Source organism: Vigna umbellata, chromosome 4 (genome assembly GCF_029865625.1).
Source record: "Vigna umbellata cultivar VRB3 chromosome 4, Vumbellata_1.0, whole genome shotgun sequence".
Taxonomy (NCBI): Eukaryota; Viridiplantae; Streptophyta; class Magnoliopsida; order Fabales; family Fabaceae; genus Vigna; species Vigna umbellata.
The window spans coordinates 14,094,788-14,118,312 of record NC_142168.1 but is presented as its reverse complement, the minus strand read 5'-3'; the positions used below and the strand labels follow the sequence as shown (position 1 = coordinate 14,118,312).

At 30.2% G+C, this 23,525-nt stretch overlaps 3 protein-coding genes across 3 annotated transcripts; 2 read left to right on the top strand and 1 right to left on the bottom strand.

The window, feature by feature from the left end:
* Window positions 1-2,565: 2,565 nt before the first annotated feature.
* Window positions 2,566-4,229, bottom strand: LOC148199301 (NAC domain-containing protein 83-like). Its single transcript, XM_088113625.1, has 3 exons — window positions 3,830-4,229; window positions 3,496-3,746; window positions 2,566-3,403 (listed from the first exon to the last, which is right to left on the bottom strand). The coding sequence occupies exons 1-3, from the start codon at window positions 4,008-4,010 to the stop codon at window positions 3,137-3,139; spliced, it is 699 nt and encodes a 232-aa protein (XP_087969751.1). The 5' UTR covers window positions 4,011-4,229; the 3' UTR covers window positions 2,566-3,136.
* Window positions 4,230-15,012: 10,783 nt separating this feature from the next.
* On the top strand, window positions 15,013-17,097 carry LOC124845285 (bidirectional sugar transporter N3-like). Its single transcript, XM_047322357.2, has 6 exons — window positions 15,013-15,128; window positions 15,663-15,699; window positions 15,856-16,066; window positions 16,177-16,338; window positions 16,425-16,544; window positions 16,630-17,097. The coding sequence occupies exons 1-6, from the start codon at window positions 15,083-15,085 to the stop codon at window positions 16,867-16,869; spliced, it is 816 nt and encodes a 271-aa protein (XP_047178313.2). The 5' UTR covers window positions 15,013-15,082; the 3' UTR covers window positions 16,870-17,097.
* Window positions 17,098-20,579: 3,482 nt separating this feature from the next.
* On the top strand, window positions 20,580-22,247 carry LOC148199300 (bidirectional sugar transporter N3-like). Its single transcript, XM_088113563.1, has 6 exons — window positions 20,580-20,706; window positions 20,988-21,024; window positions 21,128-21,338; window positions 21,413-21,574; window positions 21,658-21,777; window positions 21,869-22,247. Exons 1-6 carry the CDS (start codon window positions 20,661-20,663, stop codon window positions 22,088-22,090), a joined length of 798 nt encoding a protein of 265 aa, XP_087969689.1. The 5' UTR covers window positions 20,580-20,660; the 3' UTR covers window positions 22,091-22,247.
* The last annotated feature ends 1,278 nt before the right edge of the window (window positions 22,248-23,525 follow it).

The following is a 23,525-nucleotide window of genomic DNA, read 5'->3' as shown; positions in this document are numbered from 1 at the left end:
TCATTTCAACAAAAGATGTTCTAAAAAATGTTAGATGTATTATTTCATATCAATTGTAAGTGTAGAAATATGTTCTTTTAACATTCTAAAACATCCAAAGTTTAGTTATATTTCAAAAACGTTATTTCTTTTTATTCCTTCTACTTATTGTCTTTTATAAAACGTTATCTAAATTCGAAGGATAAAATGATGCATTTCTAAATCTAAGTGACTGAAAAGAAAGACAAAAGAATTAGAGGAGCTAATATATGGAATTTAGTTTTTATTTTTAAAAGAAACCAATATATATACTTTACTCTTTTTTATTCAAGAACCAATTTGTTGAGTATTGATAAAATATATCGACCTCAGTGTGCCGTATAAGATTTTGTGATTGTTGTTATATAAGCAACGTATAGTTGACTGGTTACTTTTAAAAGATAATATGAAAGTTATTAAAAAAATATTCTAAAATGTAATTTTTGGGCCTATTAAAATTAAAATTAAAAAAAAAAAAGGTTTCATGACCATACTGATTTTTGTGGACTCATCGAAGAAAAAAATATATAAGGGATTATCATTGATGTCAATTGTTTAAAATATTACCTTGTCTCTTTCGAGGGGGACAATTATTTTATGTGTCATTCGAACAAATCATGTCAATAATAAAGAGATGATAAAGTTAAAAGAACTCATTTTAGAGTTCGATTGAAACAACTAAAAATTGTACACGTTGCTCTCTAATTGTTACCAAGTAGGTTAAAAATGGAATTGGGTTAAATGCTAATCAATAATATCACAGGTCAGATCTGCACACCTTCAATAATTGAATTTTGACTAGTTTTTTAAGTATTTTTATTTGTCTTAAAAAGCCACTAATTTTTATACTTTTCAACAATAAGATGGTCTTTGGGAGTTTTAGATGTTTAGTTAATCACATATAAACATGTGCAATTGATTAAATATGCAAAACACGACGATCTCTCATAAATGAAATTAGAGATAACTTGGTAATATTAGTTAGTTAATTAGCAACTTGATTAGAATTAAGCTTAGAAGTTTGTAAAAGGGTTGCCACTATCAAGGAATCGTGGAGAAGTGTGTGAGATGCTCAAGCAAGTTGTGATTGCTAAGTGACTTGTTTTATTTATCATGAAACGCACAATAACTTTAGAGTACCATGAAAAAGATAAGATGTTAACTGATAGAATTATTTATTTTGAAAAAGTGGTTTGATAGCGAGGGAGGTTGGGTTTAAGAAAGAAAATGAAGAATAAATGAGGTAGTATTTTAGAATGAAAAATTGGAAAGGTGGAGGAGAGATAGGTATAGCATAATAAAAAGAAAAATATACTTTTTAAACTTTTTATATTTATTTTATATTATTTTTTCTTATCTTTTGCTTTTCTTTTTAAATAAAAAAATTTACTTTTTTTATAACCATTTTATTTTTATATTATTTGTTAAATAAATGCAAAAGTGTATTATATTATCATTAGTCTAACAATAAAATTGATAATAAAAATAGGAGAAAGGTGGGTGAAAGAATAAAGGTTAAAGGGACCCAGTTGGTTGGAAAACGAGGGGCAACCACGTCGGACTAAGGGTAGATGACAAATATGGTACCTTCAAGTGATGCCCCAGTTCAAGATTTCCACGATCTTCTTGTCTCACTGTTTCCATCTCATCATGCATTCAAATATTCAATTCTTTTCATCAATAACCGCTATTCCTTCATGTTTTCTCGTTTTAGAAAAACCAAATCGTTAGATATTTCTATAATTCCGAGCAATACTTTTTATGTAACTACTTTTTAAAATTGTGAAAAAAGAGTGAAAATGGCTAACGATAATAAAGTTTTAATTGTGCGGTCCCTTCTTTCCCCGAAACAGGGTTCGTATGTTGTATTGGTGTTTCTCGAGGATTGGGTCCGACACACTCTGACTAAGTGGCCTTAAAGTGATGTCTTATACCACTAAATCGTTATCAATACATAAAGTAATTGAGAGTTGAGCTATAATTTTATGAGTGTCTGCATTAGTATGTTGGAGATGTTTACAACACGCTGGTAGTTTATTCTGCATATTGTATAATTATTCCTACATTTTATTTTATTTATTTTGTAAAAGGTGCAAATTGGATCAGTGTTGGAATTTGGGTCAACTCCAAGCTGGGTAGTGGCAGTGGTATACAACCGTTTTGTATGCATGAGGTGGAAAAATTTAACCCATAGGGAAACGTAGCTGTCATGCTTTCTATATATCTCAAAACCAGACGTTTTAAAACTTAATCACTTGTTTTGAAATTTTAATGTTCAGAAATGTTAGGCTAACTCACTTTGCATTCCATATATACAGTATTTTATGGTTAACCTGACAAAAGAAAAATATTTGTGATCGTGAACGATCGAGTAATGGTAAGTGTGATATATGTTGGACAAACAATTATCGAATGTTTAATAAAGTCAATATTGGTGATTTGGAAAGTTGAAAAAAATAAATCAACTTGCGGACTTGTTAAGAATTACAAGTAGAAAGGAGATATGGATAAGATACGCATAGTTTTGAAGGTGGAAATGGAAAAAGGTGAACTGAAGCTATCATAGTTTATTTTGTAAGAAATTACCATGATGATATGCAGGGAATACCCTAAAAAAAACAGGAATTTAGGTGGATCCGACAAGAATGACCATAGCTTTGTTTTGCAACCTCTTCTTTCCCCGAAGAAAAGGAAGAAGAGCCCGGTAGTAACTAGTGCGACAATGATCTGGCAAATGTTATGTTCTTATTTTGGGGATGTTCTCCTGAAAACGGTCCTTTATTTTTGGACATAAATATATATGTATTTTGAACCTCTTTTGTTATGCTTTCCATCGTGGATCGTTTCTCTTTTGCTCTGTGAAAGCATCTCCTTTGGGACTAAAAAATCAGTAGCTTTTAGCTGGTTTAGCTAGCTAAAAGATGCATTGCCTTTCCATTTGCATGATGATGAAGGAAATAAAGAAGAACTGGATTACACACTCCATACCTAGACTACCCTCAGCGCCGGTGGAGAGGAGATAATTACAGGGAAAGACAATAGAAGAAAGAGGTAAAACTTAGGTTGATCCGAGATGATTATAAAACAAGCAGTAGTACTAGAATTTAAAAGGAGGGTGTCAAGGTTTTCTTCTAAAATAAGGGAAGGTGTCGGAGCTACTGCTCTCTTCATGCTCATCTGATTCATGAGTAATTCCACTACCGGAAGAAGACGAGGAATCGGTCTTGCTCTGTTCCAAAAAGTTATAGAAAACCATCTTCGACTTCCTCACCTTCCTATTATCCACTCCGCCTCTCAAACTCTCCATCTCCTTCTCCTCCCCGTTTCTAAAACCACTTCTTCTCTTCAAAAATATGCGACACAGAACCCAGTTTTCCATGGCAACCTGAACAGACAAACAAACCAAAAACATTGTATGAATAATTAACCCGTGCGCGAGGATAATTGCGAGTTAATTTGCTCGCTCTGAATCCTGACCTGAGACGGAGCGTTAAGGAGGCGATACTCATGCATGATCCAATCGGTTCTGGATCCATGAGGTGGCTTTCCTCTGTAGAAAACAAGTGTCTTCTTCATTCCCACTACTTGGTTCCCTTTTGAAGTTAAAATTTGTTTGTCCAACCCAGTGGCCTTCCAGTAACCTGAACCGGTGGCTCTGTTGGAGCGATTGCCGTTAGGATATTTGGGTTCTTTGGTGCTGAAAAAGTACCTCTCTTTCTCTAAATCACCTAAACACACCATCCACAAGGCATTGCAATTAGACTTAATCAGTTAAGAAGAAGAGAGAGGGGAAGAAGGGAATTATGGAAACCTGGCAAATCCCAAGGATCAGACTTGCAAACATCAAACTCAGGAATGACGGAGGCTGGCAAAGGGAAGGAGAAAACCTTGCGCTTTAAGTATTGCACAACCAATTCCTCGTCGGTTGGGTGGAAACGGAAGCCCGGAGGCAATCTGAGCTCCCCATTCTTCACAAAATTCAGTTTTTCCATTCGACCGCAGCCTACTTGTTTTTCTCTGTATACAGTAATAAAAGTTGGGTGTCCGTGTAGAGCAGACAGTTGAAGGCAGTGGCGGGGGTTCTTAGAAGTCCATGAAAGCAAGCGCAGGGTAAGAAGGGAAAAAGGAAAGAAGAAAAAGGGTTAATATTAATATTATTAATATTATTATTATTATTATTATTAGATAAAGAAAGGAAGAGGGTATGTATGGAGTAAGATGGAGTGTGGGTTGTTTTATAGTAAGATGGGAGATGAGAGAGAAAGAGGGTAGCTTGGAATGATGCCCCATTTGAAGATTTGGTCGATCTTGTTGTCGCACTGTTTCCATCTGTTGACGCAATGGAATTCATGGGAGAATTGTGGGATGTGGGAAGAGAAGGGGGGTGCTTACGCAATATGGAAAACTTGGGGGATCATGGAAACGTGGGACGGTTCATATTCTTTGTCTCTTTCTTCTTAAGCCCGAGCCTCAAACATTGACAATGCAGCAAGCCCAATTCCGTAAGGAAAGGGGAACCTTCTTCGCCTCAAAAATAAATAATTAGAAAGCTGTAGTAAACTAAACTTAACTTCTCATATTTATTTATTATTTATTAGGACGAGATTCCCACAAGAAAAATATTCCCAACCCACTTGCATATTATTATTATTATTATTATAGAATTATGTGAGTAGAGAAAAAGGGTTTCGTATGCCTCATTGCGGCTCTGATTTTTCCCATTTCATGTTCCCTACGCTCTCTCTCTCTTCCTATAGGGTCAAAGGAGTTTGCGTGTGGGCATTGTCATGGCCGATTTTAAATATTACAACACAAACGTCAAACCCTCCAATTATTGTGTTTTCAGTAACAATTCTTCTTCATTCCATTCCTCTCCCCTTCTTTTCCAGTTTCTTTATTTTTATATTTATTATATTCCCTTTCTTTTACACTCGTCTCATCCTTCTCTTATCATATTTTTTTCTTTTCTTATATCTCTTCTCTTTAAAAGCTTTCCATCATTCCTTTAAATTATCCTTACTCGCTTCCCGCTCTCACACATGTAAGGAGACATACATAAGAACAACATTCCCCAGTTATACTGATATTGAGCTCCCGTTCTTCTTTTCTTTTTTTGGGCAAAATTTCTTTTTCTTTTTTTAATAATAATAATAATAAATCTTATATACAGATCGAGCTATCAACAATCCTTTCAATTCTACGAAAATTGATCGATGGATCGATTGGTTGAACTATAAACAAAATTAAAAAAAAAATAATTACATTAATCCTAAGTTAAATTATTATAATTTATTATTACAATTTATTATGCATTTATTTGTTACAACACTCGTACAAATATTGATTTTCGCAAAAATACTTTCTCCATGTAACAGTCAATTCAATCAATGGATAGAAAAAAGACTGAAAATAAAACACTAAACTAAACTTGAAACTTGAAGACTATTTGAAAAAGAATATTTAACCTCTACTCCCTAAACTAAAATAGATGTAATTAATAATAATGTATAATTGTAAGACAACAACACACTCATCAACTCTTTCGCTGGCAAATGGAATAAACAGTGGTAAGGTTTCGCGTTCAAATAATAGATGATGGTGTGCATGTTTGGATGTTGGTTAATAAATTTCGCCGACGTTTTTTAGTTTAATTTATTGGAACAAATTGTGTTGGTTTTGTCTTTTTTTAATGCTTTGTGTTGGACTAAAAACCTGTTGTTAGGAGCTGTGGAAGGAAAACCAATTGTACATCTTACATGTACCTGATGACTTTTTTGAAATAAAAAAGAAGAAACGAAAGGGTGCGGAACACCTCGGCCTAGATGTTGTCAAGCAGTGACGCACGGTGCTCTATTTTACGCCTAGAGAGGAAAATTTTGTTTGGGCATCAATTGCTATGTTTGAAAGTTGCTTGTTAATTGTAGTCATCATAAACTTTTGAAAGTTGCTTGTTAATTGTACTCATCATAAACTTTTGTACGCAGATGATATGATTTAATTATTTTGGATTGATTGAGAATGAGAACAGAAACGCAGCATTTGCATGATGTTTGATGCGTATGAATATCTAAAAATGATCTAATATTTGATAAGACGGTGAATATTTAGATTGGTGTGGAGTGGAAGAAAGTAGAAAACAAGATATGAGTGTAGAATTTGGGATGAAATAAATAAGAGTAGAAGTAAGCAGCGATGTCCAATTAGGAGATTGTGTAGAACAAAAATTTCAAAAGTCCGCATTGATTTCAAAGTTGACCTATCTATTATTTGTTTATTTATTTATTTATTTGTAATTGTGATGGTGATGTTGACGCATAGAGATGCCTTGAGAATGTGGTCCTTTGCTTTGGTGATTGGGCACTTGAAAGAGGGAAGTTCCTTGATTTTGAAGCCAAATATTTGTCAACTCGGAAAGCCAAATTTCGCAAAAGGGCGAAGGAATAAGATATGTGTCTGAAAACAAAGCAAAAGTTGTTACAAAAAAGCAGTGGTAATTATAAAGATGAGAGGGTTTGAGAGATATGAGATTGTGAAGATTGTTAATGATGTTTTTTTGGCAAGGAAAGTTTGAAGCAGGAGTAGGTAGGTAGCTAGAAGGAAAGTTCCTGAAAAGGGCCATGGAATCCTGTGGCATGGGTGTAAGTGTAAGTGTAAGATTTTAAGATTTACAAAACCTAACTTCTATTTTTTTCTTCTTATATTTTAAGTAAAAATAAGAAAGTTAAAAATAATATAAAATTAAAAATTTCTTCTCTTAATATTTATAATTTGAATGTGATGTTAATCTTTTATATATAAATTAAATTTATATTTTATTATTATTATTATTATTATGTCTCCTTGTTAATGCTCTAAAATGAATTATCTTTCTTTTACCAAAGTAAACAGAACTCACCTTGTGTAAACAAATTACACATGTACAGATCCAGCTTTATTCCTCTTTCTTAGCTGAGCTGGTAGCCATTTTTATCCCCTCCATCTCCAGAATAAGAATAAGAATCAAAATAAAAAAAGGTAGCGTAACCGTGAAGACAACAAATTCCAAGGAGGTCAAACAAAGACCACTGCAACCACCTCTTACAAGTTACCACAATTCACTTCACACTCTATCTTCTATTTACTTTCAAAAAAATATATTTCGACATTATCAATTTTGTTTTATTTTTTTTTTCTTGAAAAAATATATTTTTTTTATAATTATTTTATCCTTATACGATATGTTAAATAAATAAAAAATAATGACTTCATACCATTTTTCACTTTAAATGTTTTTAATGTTCACACATTATTTACTCATCCATTTCTCATCAGAGTCACTAATTTCCACTACTATATGTTTTAGTTTATTATTCTTCTATTTTCATATAATAAAATCAAATAATAAGCATAACTTTGTAAAATTCAAATTTTACTTTCAAACTCTATCTAATATGTTTTGTTAAAGTTTGGTAATAACTAATGTAATTTATTGACAATTACAAAATTGTCGACAAAAATCTCAACTGAAAAACATCTTCACTTTAATCTCTTTACTTTCCTAACGAGAGATTCTTACTACTTCACTTTCAAAAAGACTTACATTTCACATTTCACATACCTTTTTCTCTATTTTATAATTTTTTTTCTCAATCATATGTTTTTAGTTTTTGTTTTTTCAACTGTCTATCCATTTTTCATTTAATACAATTTCTTGTGATAATTTAAACTACTTATGCTGAAGGATAATATGGTCTCGATTTCTTACACGCACATTTGATCTTTACATTTTCTTTTTCAGGATTTTAGTTCTTGTAGGTTAAAAATCGGTCATTTTAACTCAATCCTCAAATAAGACACCATAAAAAAAATATGTTAAATAGATTAATAAAATAGAATTACAAAATTTAGTAATACGAAAACTAAAATCGGAAAATAGCGTTGGAAACTCAAGCTTACGGATCAAGAATTAAAGCAGGGTTAGAATTATAATTTAAATAATTATTATTTTAAATATGAAATACATTTCATCTATGTAATTTTTTCTTTATTGTAAATTATAAATTAGAAATATATTGACTCAAAATAGATGTTTATCCTAGACCAAAAACCTTTTTTTTTTTTCAATTTCAAAATAGTTTATCTTCTAATTTCTGAACCCAGCCCATCTCTGTTGTCGCTTACGCAGGCCCACCTTACAATCGAATTCCAATGTCGGATTTCTTTTTGCGCTCCCATACTTCTCATCTTCACTCTCATAAATACGAAAATTTCCGATTTACTCTTCTGATTTAAAGTGTTTTTTTTTTCTTCTGAATTTTGAAATACGGAAACACCTCATATTTAGGTTGTGTAATCTAAAAATCAGAAGTATCCTGTCGATTATACAATTTAGAAGTCACTTTTTGGATATCCATCAGACTCTATCTTTTTATCACCCCTAAATGTATAATAAATAATAGACTAAAATTATGAAAAAGTAAAATATGAAATGTTTCACCTAATGTCATTAAAAAAGCTTTTAAAAGTTAATAAAAAATTATGGTTAATTATTATAATTTTAGTAACTTAATTAGTAATTATTTTTTTATTGTTAATTAAATATTTAACTTTTAATATTTATTTAATGTAGGAACAGAGGAGAAAGACGAATGAAAGAGTGTGTTTAATCAATGGTTCTCACTTGTAAATAATAGTCGTATTCTAAGTATAACTGAACATATGCTGAAATTGTTAGATTGAATGCTTTACAGGGACAGACACCTTTATTTCCACGGATATTTGGTCATGAATTACGAGGGTATGCACACTTTCCATTTGAAAAACAACATCTTTCTTAATCTCATATTTGATTGTATATGTCTTGGCTAATTTATATAGGAAGTAAATGGTAACAGGATTTTGAAGATTAATGTTGTTCTAATATTTTTTAGTTTAAGTGGTTGGACTGTTGAAGTAAAATGGTTAATAGATGATATTTTTTCTTTTTAATACAGATTAAAGCACTCCACCAATAAATTGACCTTTGCCTTGAGTCGAAGCTACAGTACCATTTTTGGATAAAGAGTAAACTTGAGTGAAACCCTTTTATTTATTTCATCTTGAGAACCATGTAAAACTTGAATGTAAAACGTGTAAAGTTTGCTATTTGATGGCCTATTTGTTTGTCATTTGTTGTAAGAATAGGATAATTTTTTTATTGCAATATTTGGCTTTCTTATTTCCTTTATTTTGTTTTGATTAATGGATATATTATAGTTATTTTATAATTATTGATGACCAGTTAAGAGTGTAAATTATTCACTAAGTATACTGATTCCATTATAATACAAGATCGTGTTCACATGGATTTTGTTTTATAAAATAGTAATTTATAATTTATTCAAGCGCAACAATATTTTAACACAAGAAAACAACAAATAATACATCTGACACAGATAAATAATAATATTTTTTATTATAATTATATTATTTTTTTAATTTAAAATCATAATTAAATTGTAATAACATAATAATAAATGTTGGACAGTTTTAAATAAAAATTTGAATAACAATAAAGATAAGTGACGATGATTAAGACATTCAGTCTAATTTGACTTTTCTTACTCAACTACACTAATCTAAGGATACTAGAAGTCATGTTACTCTTCACTAGGAAGTGACCTTTGCATTAGTGAACAAGATTTTTTAAATTAACTAAAACTGTAGATTCATCCTTAATATCTACCAAGCATTAAGAAATTTGATCGGATCTAAACACTAAATCAATTTTCATTGTGTTACTACAAGCTCACTGGCTACCGATCGGTCAGACTCATTGGCTACCGATCGGTCAGACTCATTGGCTACCGATCGGTCTCAATCAGCTTTTCCTCCGTTCGGTCTCGACAATTATGGAGCAGAGTTAATGCACAATGAATGTGATAACGGCTACCGTTAAACAATTAAGGTTTGCATTATTGGCCATTAAGAGGTAAATTAATGTGTCAGATTCCTTTAAAACTCTATAAATAAGGGTTTAGGTTTAAGGTAAAGATAGATTCAACTCATACTACAATACGTCCTATTTACATCTTATTAGGGTGTCAATATTTTAACTGTAGCAAACAGTTCATAAACCGCTCCTAACTTGAGCATCGGAGTGCCTTTTGCAGGTACCTCCCCTCATTCCACAACCGAGCGGGCAAGATTGAAAGTGACCGATTGGTCCAAATTGGAAGCAGGCAGGCGGATCGCGTCAGTCGGAGGCACCCTCCCCCGCGGCTCGGACAAGGAGAAGAGTGAAGACAACACAACTGTACATCGGAGCAGACAACTTGAAATGTTTTGGATTAGGGTTCTAAATCCTACCGAAACACATTGTATTTAGGATGATGAAATATGATGATTGACCAAGTCAACAATTTTCTCTACTCCTCGTTCTATATTCTAAGTAGAAGGGATTGTTTTACTAGTTTTTTTATATGAATGTCATGCAAGATAAGAGTCTAAATAATATACTATATGAAATAAACTAGACATTTGTCAATCACTTATATTGTTGTTTATGGTATGTAAAAAAATTGTCATGTTTAAGTCAAATAGTAATTTAATTATTAATATTATTGTCTATGATTTTAAATAAAATAAATAATTTAACTTTTTATTATAAAATTATTGAAAAATAATTAATAGTTCAAATTTTGAAAATTAAAAAAAAACGTCGCAATTTTTTAAACTTTTAATAAGTGTTAAAGTCATTGTAAAATATAATATATTTTTTGGTGGTTTCTAATTGTATAAAACCTTCTATAATATGTGACGGTTTTTAACGGTTAGATATACTTTTTTCTGGTAAAAATACTAATGATTAAAATATTTTTGTCACAAACTATTTTGACAAATGTAATTGTGACGGTTATTTTAATCGTTATAAATATCATATATGTTTTTAGTATGTATAACTATATTTGTGTGTTATGATTATTTATAATTTATAACAATGATATTGGATTAAAATAGTAAATAATATATAAAAATTAAATAATTTTTTTTATCGAATTCGGATCCAGCTGTTTTCAAGATGGACTGATCTAATAATCGTCAATTTATTAAACTCTGAATTATCAAAATGGGAGAAAGTCCAATTGCTAAAACTCCTATACAAATTTTAAGAAAGTATATGAATAAATAATATTTATCATATGATTATACTTTCTGTTATAATATGTATTTATAATCAATGGGTTTCGTTTATATTATATAATTAAATTATTTATTCAAATATTATCTTTCCTTTATTTCAAGAGGCTAATATTAAGTTGGATCCTAGGCATATCAATAATAGACCCGGTAACGAATATTATTAAATTATATATGAAATGTATAGTTATAAATAGATTTGCGATATAGTAAAATTTGTAATAGTAATTAAATTGATGCACTATTATTTTAAAGAGGTGTACATATTGTTTATTTTTTTATTTTAAATTAAATCTTTAAACTATTAGTTATAAATTAAATTGTTGATCATAAATTTTACAATGCATATGTATGAAAGGACATAGTTATTTGGATAAATAAGTATATTTACAAACTCTAGTATTTATTGGTAAACATGTCTTATTTGCACATCAACATATTTTTTACTTAGTTAATAAGTGGTTGCTACACTTAAACAACAAATAGTTGATTTTAAAATATAGCTATAAAAGCCTGAAAATGTAAATCTTTACACACATACAGTGGAAATAAATTTTTATATCTTCATTTTTTAATTATTTCCTTTTTCTTCTTCTATTTACTTAATATTTTGCTAGACTTTGCATATTTTTCGAAAGTGTCTTTTCGTTGCTGCTGATCGCACTCGAACAGTGTCCTATAATTCAACATGATAAATTCCTTGAGTTATAACATTTTAGGAATGAAAAATGAACAAGTTTTCATAAAACTTATTCTGATTTTAATGAAAAATTTCTGAATTGACTAGATATACACATGGGTCTAGTAATGTTTAATTTTTTAAATTGATTATTAGGCCGAACTAAATATTTACATATCTATTCTAGTTTGATTCTTATACCTATTCCTATTTTAAATTATGAAAATACTTTTAGTTTATTAGTTTAGAAAATTTATATAAACCTTTCATTTATCCTTAATTTCGTAATTTATTTTAAGACATATACTTTATATTTACTTTTTCTTTTATAATGATTTGATTTATCCAATTGTTGGTTGGGTACTCTTATTATTTATTTAATATTTATGTAAGTATAGTTTCTTGTTTGATATATAGAAAACATGTATATATTTTATAATTGAATACTTATTAATGTCCTGTCTTCTTTATTATAATTATTTTTAAAAAAAAAATATTCATTTAATATTTAGAATGATAAAATGGACACGTATAAACTCAATTATAAGTATACTCATTCTTCAATAATGATAAAAATAATATAAAAATTTCTTACGAATTAACTATAAAAGTAAAATAAACAAATTGGGACATATGTACTCCATCCTAATAGCATGGGTGTATTATATTCAACCACGCAGACATATGTTAGTATTTTAAATTATGAAGACATTTTTAGACTTTTCTTTAATTCTTAATTTCGTAACTTATTTTTAAGATACATATTCCATTATTTTTATTTTAATCCAATGGTTAGTTTAATGTTCTTATTTCATATTATCTAATTATAATTTATTGTTTAAGTATACATTTTTTTTCTTTGATATTTGATTTTGATAAGTGAACAATATGTATATTTTGACATTAAATAATTATTAATGTCACGATTTTTCATTGTAAGTTTTGTTTTCTATAAAAAAATTACTTAATTAATATTTTAAATAGTGAAAAGATGGATATAAACTTAAATATATGACTATACTCAAAATTATTTGACGCGAATAAAAATTTCATACCCATTAAAAAATATATAAAATAATTATAAAAATTTGGACATATGTTGTCCATCCTAAGATCATGCGGTGGATTATATTCAACGAGACATCTATACTAAATGTACTTGTAGTTTGTGACATGGATCCTTTGGCTACAAGCCAATCTAGTCAAATTGTCCAATGATGCTATGCTGATGGTGGGACTCAGCAGAAAGCCAAACTACAAAGTTCATTGACTCTAAAGTATTTGTTGAAACATGTATGGTGTAGCATTAGCTTCGCTTCAAAACTACTTTTGTTGGATCATCTGTTTTTATTTTGTACCTAGCTGCTTAAATTATTCAACAAATATGGTGTTCAGTAATAGTGTTTATGAGCCTACTGCTTCATTTGGTCCGTTGTCTGTAACTAGGCATAAGAACATGACAATATATGTATATATATAAATATATATATTAAGGTGACGCGAGATTCTCTTGACTTTTGTAACATTTTGTGGACGGTTTTTAAGGCAGTCCCAGAAAACAGGCATTATGAACCCCAGATTTGATTCTTGTAATAGAAAACATGATTGATTTACAGCAAAAGAGTATCATGATATATGGTTCAGAGTACTGCTTTGACTGTAGCCCACGATTTTATTCCAGGATCAATATTTATGGTTCATCAGGCTACTTTGACGTATCTCTGTCCACCCACCACCCCCATGTGTACGTGTTCAAAGACTGCGTGTTACTGTTCAAATCACAAAATTAAATACGTTTATCATTTATATATAATACCACTTTTCTTTTCTTTTCTTCCCATTATTATTAATCAAAGGTTGTAAAGCAAAGCACCTTAAGTAAACTTTTCATGGTGCTCCATCACGATGCTGATTAACACCTCCAAGACAGATGTCTATTTCCCACCAAATGGTATCCAAATCACAAAAACTACAATTAAAACTCACGATCATTTTGAGAAGGAAAAGAAGTTGGCAGACATTATTTTGAAACACTTGTTGGAAAATATTAAAGTGAAGAAATGATTGTTACGGGAACTAATACTTTTCTTTTACCTTTTTAGTCGAAAACAATTTTGATATTACGGATCTATACAAAAAAAAATTAAATTACAGTTATGAATAAGTTTTGCTGTTTTCACACGATTTTAAATGAAAAAAAATTAACTGTAAAAGGTGAAGTCGTATGAAAGTGTGTAACTTTGGTTATGAGACATTGTAAAAGATAAAATTGTACACCCACATATATTTTTTAGTTCTGATAATCGATTATATTACATCTAGTAATTGATTATAATAAGATGTAATTGATTACTTAACATTCAAATCGTTTAAGAGATCTCCTACTTTATTGATAATCGATTATAATATTAATATAATCAATTATCAGTGGTTATAATTTAAATTATAGACCTCTATAATTTATTACAGAAATGCATTTTCATTTGATTTTTTCAATTACTTTGAGAGTATATTATTTTTCAATATAAGAAAAATATTAAAGTGAAGAAATGATTGTTATGCGAAGTAATAGGATGAAAAATAAAAGAAAAAGAAGATGAATATGAATATTACTTGGAATGAATTTGGTAGTGTTTGACTTCTGATCTCCTAATCCAGTTAAAGCAACTTCTATTTTTGACCTATTTTACATACATAGTAAAACACTTGGGACGTCAATTATTGAATAGTTGGAATATAGAAATGAATTTGATTATTGTACTGCATGCATAATTTGCATAGTGAGCTTTTGACCATTATTTGCTTTTTGTTTGATTGAACTCTTAATTAATGGTAGTGACGTGAATGGATACGTTGATTGAGGAATGTAGAAAGTGGAATGGAAGAATGCTGATTCTGTCCTGTCGTACGTTTTCTATCTTCGCGTATTGACTGATCATCATACATGATCACTGAATGACACAAATTAAAATCATGGAATCTACGATGCCAACTAAAAATGCACAAGGCATATTTTCCCCTGCCCTCGGAACAATATATGTAATATATATAAATATATTTTATTTTATTTTTATTTTCTAGCTGCTTTCTTTCTCATCAACTCTGTGTATATATACACTTGTATTGTGACACCATCTCACCATCACCACCCACCTTCTCTCCCTCACATTCAGTTCAACTCAAACTTTCTCCCTAATTTCTCCCCCCAAACTCAAAAACAAACCTAACATGCTTATCACTCACCATACTTTGGCATTTGCATTTGGCATGCTGGGTACGTATATATCAACCTACCAACCATTCTTTTTATTACTCATCCGCCTCTTCATCATACTGACATTTTTTTTTTCAATTTTTTAAAAAATATAATTTGATTTTTTGGTCTATATATTTTTTTCTGATTCTTATTATGAGTTTTTTAGTTATTCTTTTAATCTTATGAGACTTGTAAAATAAGTAAACAACTCATGAAGGAGACATATATATGCAAGAGAGTTTTTTTCTTTTTTTCGTAAAATATCAGATTATGCAGTAAACACAATGATATTAGACACTTCTCACACCAGTTGTTACCAAACACACCAATTGCGGTGTCTCTTCGTTTTCGACCAGCTTGTCGGTTATTCTGATGCTTTAGTGATTGGTCAAAATTCAATATTTAACTGAACATTTTTTTTTCTTCACCCTAATTATTTTATTATATATTTCTTTAAAAAGGCTTAGTGAATAGACCTTTTCTACCTGTGTGGTTGGGTTGTATCAGAAAAATGTTTGCTGACGAATTGTTGTCTTTTTGATACACATGCAGGTAATGTCATTTCGTTCTTGGTATTCTTGGCTCCAGTGTAAGTAAATGATTATCTGTCTATCAACGAATTCATTGTGACTAATTGCATTTAGTTAATGGTTTTATGTTAAAATAGAAAAAGAAAAGACTAAACAATATTTAGGTTAACGATAACCTTAAAAGGTTTAAAACTGAACATGTTTGAATATTGCAGGCCAACATTTTACCGGATATACAAGAAGAAATCAACGGAAAGTTTTCAGTCATTGCCTTACTTAGTAGCATTATTCAGCTCAATGCTTTGGTTGTACTATGCATGGCTGAAAAAAAATGCTGTTCTCCTCATTACCATTAACTCATTCGGATGTGTCATAGAGATAATCTACATCGTCTTGTACATCACCTATGCAACCAGGGATGCTAGGGTATTCAACCACAGACAAACTTTGCTTATTAATAAAATGATTGATCATATATATGCATGCATGTCGGCACCAATTTAAACACTAAAATTGTTTGTTTATTTGAACTGCAGAACTTGACCATCAAGCTGTTTTCGGCGATGAACATGGGCTCCTTTGCTTTGATATTGATAGTCACAAACTTTGTCGTGCATGGTCCCCTTCGTGTGCAAGTTCTGGGATGGATTTGTGTTTCCATTTCAGTCAGTGTATTTGCAGCACCACTCAGCATTGTGGTACGCAGAATTCCTCAGTTGATCCATGTGTTCAAATGATTTTTTTGCACCCACTTTGTTTATATCTTATTTTCTGGTTGTTGCAGGCGCAAGTTGTTCGCACGAAGAGTGTAGAGTTTATGCCTTTCAATTTGTCATTTACCCTTACATTGAGCGCCATAATGTGGTTTGGTTATGGTCTCTTTCTCAAGGACATATGCATAGCTGTAAGTGTTGTCGTACAAATACAAGGGATGAATTATTTTAACATTCAGCGACTGACTATTTTGTTTTTTTTTTCTTCCTGTGCAGCTCCCGAATGTGCTTGGTTTTGTGCTGGGGTTGCTTCAGATGGTGCTGTACGGAATTTACAGAAAAGGAAATAAAAAGAGTGATAAAATGGAAAAGAATATTCCACAAGAGCCACTGAAGAACATTGTTGTAGCGAGCCCGATGGGAACTGGAGAAGTGTTCCCCGTGGAGGAAGATGAAGAAGAAAAAAAGAACCAAGTTGAAAGAGAGGAGAAAAAGAAACAAGAGTGCGAGGTCTGAATGATTCATTACGTACGAGGATCATGTCTTCACTATCTACGTACTTGTGTTCCATTAAGTTGTAGTTATCTGCATGTAATAGGGATTTCAAACTTACGGCCACGTTAGTTATTGCTTAGGTAATATTAACTCACTGACGCGTGTTTGAGAGAGCCCTTACACTTTAGGCTTGGTTTGTAAAAATTTCGTCCCCCAAGTTTGGTTTATTTCTTTGAAAGTGTCTTATGGACAACTTGAGCTATAGTTTGACTCGTTTTAAAACAAATAAGATTTGAATTATACTTATTTAACTCACTGCCACTTTTATAGTCATTGTCATAACATTATTTCTTCAGTTAGTTTCAACTTCTTCTTTTTTAATTTAATAAATAATTTAGTACCAGATAATAATTTACATATAAATATAGACATAAGACATACTTTTACATATTCATTTCACATATAGTACAAAAATAAAATAAGAGTAAATTTTTGTAATTTTAAAAAAAAGTAATATTAAATATTATGTAAAAAATTTATGAACGTCAAAGTATTATTTTTCTAAATATATATATCTAGTCAACATGCTTGAAAATCCAAGCATTCTATACTATTATATTTTTATAATTAAGTAAAAAATTTCATAATATCCGATCAATTTAAATAAATAAATATTTACATGTTGTTAATGTCGAGTTTGTAGAATTTGAACTTAACTGATCACTTAAAGAAATAAATTCAGTACTATATTTAAACTTATTTAATTAATTAAATAAACAAGTTTACAAATGAATATATATATTTTGTGTTACTCCTCTCGTCATCATAAGTATATATATAGCAAATTGGGCACCTATACGACTAATGAAAAACCAAAAAAACAATAATGAGAGATTACTTTTAAACTGAAAATCTATATGAATGAAATAAATCAATTTAACCTAGGATTTAATTGGGCTGATTGTACAAATGGGATTGATATTTTAAATATAATACAACTTTTTTAATATTTCAAAATCAATATAGTTTAAAGACACATAAAAAATAAAGTCAATCTAAATTGAATACATTTTTGGGATTAATTTCTTCTCAGTTACATTTCATAATGTTGTATAAGTATATAGCAATGAGATTTCGGATGAGAGTTAGTTGGACAAATTATTTTTAGCTCACTGACGAGAGATTTATGGCATGATGATTTTGGATTGAGATTTCACCATTTTGATACCTAATAAATTATAGTATCCACATTTTATATTTACTATTTTATTCTTTTTCATGATAAGTACAAAAGTTTTTTTAGTGACTATATTCTTGAAATTAGTTGCAAAATGTGTCAAAACAACGTTTCCCTTACACTGTCAACTATATTATAGTTTTAAAACTTTATTGGTGACTGTATAAATAAATGTACTCTAGTGATGTTTGGCCAACGCATATCTTCCATCTCTTGCCAAATCTACTAAATTCTTAGTATATGTTTTCCTTTTTTTCTCCTCCCAAGTTACGTCCATCTTAAAGTGTTTGAATATTGAGGATTATTAGAGTTTGCTAACTCAAATTAGAGTTTTTCTCTATTATATATGACTTATATTTTCTGTTTTTGTTTCTCTTCTTAGGAAAAATCTAAACACCTATATGGGTATATGACATTTTAGAAATAAAATATTTTGAAAAGTAAAGGAGCTTAGAATAATTAAAATTTACAAAATTGGATGAACATAAGCATACAAAAAATATTACATCTATTTTACATATGTAATTATCTATAAGAATAATTAATATGATTATTTCTTGAGTTCAAAGAATTTTTTTTATACTAAACTTAGTGAAGATATTTTATGTGTATATAAATTCATATATTTTTTTTAGTGAATGTTAGTTTGTATCTAAAAAACTTCTGGTTTATAATTATTTGAGTAAGGTTTAATGAGTGGAAGGAGAAGGGAAAGCATAGGTATTTGGTAGTATAAAAGCAATGTGGTGGTTGACTGGTTAGACATGTGGCTACCATTGATGTTGCTTTGGTTGATTATGATTTATTTTGTAGAAAAAGATATAGGACCTACGTGTGTAGTGATTAGAAGAGTGGTAGAAGAAGTTAGCATGTAACCGATGGTGGAGGACCTCTATGGGAAAGTAAATAAACCTTGACGTTGTTGTTTATAGAGTGGAATATGCAGGATTCTCTGAACTATTCTAACGTTTAATGGTCACCTTTTCTTAATTAGCTATTCATCACTAACCACAGATTTTATTCTTTGAAGAATCAGGATTCATTTACAGCGCAAAAAGCATCATCACTCATGGATGTTTCACTGTAACCCCTGATTTTATTCTGCATCACAAACTTCAACTCGTCTCTGCCCACCACTAAATCAAAGCTTATTACATATATATTTGTTCATCACTCACTGCCAAAGTCAAGCATGATTAGTGAACCTGACTCAATCAGCTTTCTGCGCCAAAATGGACCTCATCATGCTAATTAACAAACTCTTTTCTCTCCCATTCATTCAGGAAAAGGGGACCTGAAAATTCCGAGGAAAAAGATCAATAAAATATAAGAAGCATTTAGAAAACAATGAGTGGGACCCATATCTCCATTTATTTAACATCTCCTCCATCGTTTATATACGAATCCTCCCCTTTCCAGGTCAAACACAAACCCTCGCCTCTCGTTAATTCTGTCTGTTGTACTCAATAAAAGCTATGCCGTGTGAATCATTTTTTATATTAAATAGGATTCCATGTATAACACTAATAACTATTTGAGTAACGGTAGAGAGAGACACTTTTTACATATATTATAAGAATAAAATAATTATAATAAAATGAATTTTCGTATTTTTTAAAAGAGAAAAGTGTAAAAAATAAGAAAGAATAATGTTAAATAAATATAAAAAAATTTATGTGATATCATTTTTCTAACTATTTACATGCATATTCATCAGTGTTTATATCTAGAAAAGAAAAAGAGAAACTTCAAATTATACTAATTTTTTTTGTAAAATATTTTTTTTTAAAATGTTTGTGATATAAAAGGTGTAGCTTTGTTTCTTTTTTTTGTATCTTAATATCAAGTGATCGATGATTAAGTAGCACATCTCGGTTCACAGGAATAATAGTTATTGATGTATCAATGATCCATTGTGGAGTTGAAGCAGTTACATTACACGACCTGACATTATTGGCCGGCCAACCTCAGTGGGGGCAGTGGCCGAGGATGTTCTCAACTGCTAGCTTCTGCCATGATTCTCCAACTATACAATGTGCCCTCTAAAAAATTAAAATTGGTACATGTAAGTTTATATTTAACCATACTAATCCTAAATGTAAATTTCTAATAGCTGCCGACTTTACTTTACGGTACCTGCCATATATATATATATATATATATATACCCGTAGTTTTTGAGTCTCGATCCACCTCAGTAACGTTAAAGAATCTTGCAACTTGCTGTGATCAGTTGTGACCTTCCCCTCCAAAAAAAGTAAACAAATAAAGATGGAAAGTGAGAATCTCCCAAGTCTATATTGCATGTATGATACGGTATTTAAATATGTTGTGAAATAACAGTGATGCCACCCTCGTACCTGTGTTTGGTATATTTTAATTTGCAGATACTCCTTTCTTTTATTTTTTTTATCGTTACTTTGCTAGCTCACTCGTTCATTTTGCATATATAAATAGTGGGCATGTAACGAGATCATCAGCAACGTCAGTTCCTGCATGAGATTTAGGCATTCAGCTTTTCAAAGAAACTAGTTAAGTTTGCCTTACCACTACTCCTTTCTGCAGAATCAACATCAATGGCAATCAGCCACAGTACTTTGGCCTTTGCTTTCGGCATGCTAGGTATATACAATATCAATCAATGCATGCATACATCATTTATATAAGCCTCTCTAATCTCCTTCTTTAACAGCTACTGGGGACTTTATTCCTTCCACTATTAATTCCTTTCCTTTCATTTTTTAGAATTATACTATTTACTATCATTTAAGTTTTTCCAGCACTTCCATCAATCTTTTATCATACATATACACAAAAAATTGAACCACACTTTTCATGCGTATGTCATGCATTAACCTTGTTCCTGGACAAAATAATTAACTGTTTCTGTTTATAATGCACAGGTAACGTCATTTCGTTTTTGGTATTCTTGGCTCCAATGTAAGTAGATATTCATGAACCCTTTCGGTTGACACTTGAAAATAGAAAAAAGATTTGAATTTGATTTTGGTTAACGAATGTACATTTACGTAAAATATTGCAGAACAACATTTTACCGAATAGTGAAGAAGAAATCAACCGAGGGATTTCAGTCACTGCCTTACCTGGTGGCATTGTTCAGTTCGATGCTTTGGTTATACTATGCCTTACTAAAAAAAGACGCTTTTCTTCTCTTGACCATTAACTCATTTGGATGTGTGATTGAGATGATCTACATCATCTTGTACATCACCTATGCGGCAAGGGATGCTAGGGTACGAATGTTGATTTATCGATTGAGCACTTATATATTCTTTCTGATTTCTAATATATATTGTTGATTATGCAGAAGCTAACTTTGAAGCTATTTTTGGCAATGAATGTGGGGTCCTTCGTTCTGATCCTCTTAGTCACACATTTTGCTGTGCATGGTTCCCTCCGTGTCCAAGTTCTTGGATGGATATGTGTTTCTCTTTCGATTAGCGTCTTTGCAGCACCACTCAGCATTGTGGTATGTAAATCCCTATTCACTAATTCCACTGATAAATTTTATGCATGCGTGTTAGTTAATTGTGCGATGATTTTGTTCAAAAGGCACAAGTTGTTCGGACAAGGAGTGTTGAGTTTATGCCTTTCAATCTGTCATTCACCCTCACATTGAGTGCCATAATGTGGTTTGGTTATGGTCTCTTTCTCAAGGACATATGCATTGCTGTAAGTATTGTTTTAATAATATAACAAGTATTTAATCACTCACATAATGGATATAGTAATAATAATGCCTACTTTGGTTCTTGTTGTGTAGCTTCCAAATGTACTTGGTTTTGCACTTGGATTAATTCAGATGATGCTTTATGCCATTTACCGGAATGGCAATAAGAAGGTTGATAAAATGCAAAAGAAGGCACAGGTAGAGCAACTGAAAAGTGGTGAGGTGTTTCATGTGGAGGAAAACGAGCAAGAACAGAAGAAGGAAGAGACTATGGCGGAGAAGGAAAGTGATGAACCTAACGATTGCAGGGTCTAATAGCCATTGTTGGTGGGCACCACCATTCCCATCACCCCCATCTACTTTTATCTTTCTTTAACTTGTATTCTAGCTGTCTAGATTTATAACTTAATTATCTTGTTAATTTACTCTAACCATTGTCATTTCTCACCATAAATGTACTTCTCCATCAATGATATTTTAATATAACAATTACTAATTCATCTCTTAATACCAAGGTAACCATCAACAACAAAGAGATTTATTTTAAAGCATACTTAACATGTATAGAGTTTTTTATTACTTTGTTTTTAGAGCAAAGATACCAAGGATATAATTTTTTCTTTATTCATCATAAAGGCTTTGAAACATACACCAGAGCCAAACATTATATTGATGCTTATTGAATGGAGATGTGAATTATTTATAATTTTAAATGGTAAATCGAAACTTATTATGAAATGCATAATTAAAAAAGATAAAATAAATTAAATTCTTAAATTATCACTAGTTGTTGTAAAAATTATTAAAAAAATAATAAAAACTTTTTATAAATTCAAACTTATTATATTTTAAAAAATATAAACAAAAAAGTCTTTATATAACAACTAATTTTATATATAAATAGACTAATATAAGAATATATACTAACTTAAAACAATATTGAGAAACTTTTACAAAAGGAATAAATAAAAAGAAAATCAATAAACTAAGTTTATAAAAAATAAAAATGTAATAATATCTATGTATTAATTTAAACCATAAATAATTTTTTCTTAATAGATAACATTAATTTTTCACAAAAAATAACAGATAATATTTCTCTAAAGTTGGTACCATTAAAACTATCAATGCAAGAAAAGATGAGAAAACTAGAAGAAAGCATTTCACATATTAAAATAATACTCTGAAGTGAAAATTTTATAATAAATTAATAATGTTATTTTTTATTAAATCAAATTATATATTATTAATGATAAATTAATAATATGTTATTTTTATAAATAATATTTTAATGTAAGCAATTAATAATGTCATAACAATTGAAGTGGTGTTTTTCCTGCAGAATTTTAGTTTTAATCACATAATATTGAAGTTTATCTCCTATGCACAACTTTAGTTTTAATCACACAATACTAAAATCGTGTGATCCTTGCATGACTTCACTAAACTATATTAGACTAAATAAATTGTGTTTGTGTCGCAGAACTTCTCAACCAACACGACCTAGGGAGTGAAATACCAGGATGAAATTGTATTCAAATAATACTACTTCAAAATAAAGTTTATACCATGCAAGTACAGCTTCACATAAAGGTTATTTTTTAAAAAAAAATGCTCATTTCTATAATATTAGATCAAAATTGCACTTCTTTGGTAAATTGAGGTAATTGTGAATTTCATGACTAAAATGATTTACCAAGACTATTCACTAAAGAAAGAAGACTTAAAAATTTTCTACCATAAGCCAAAG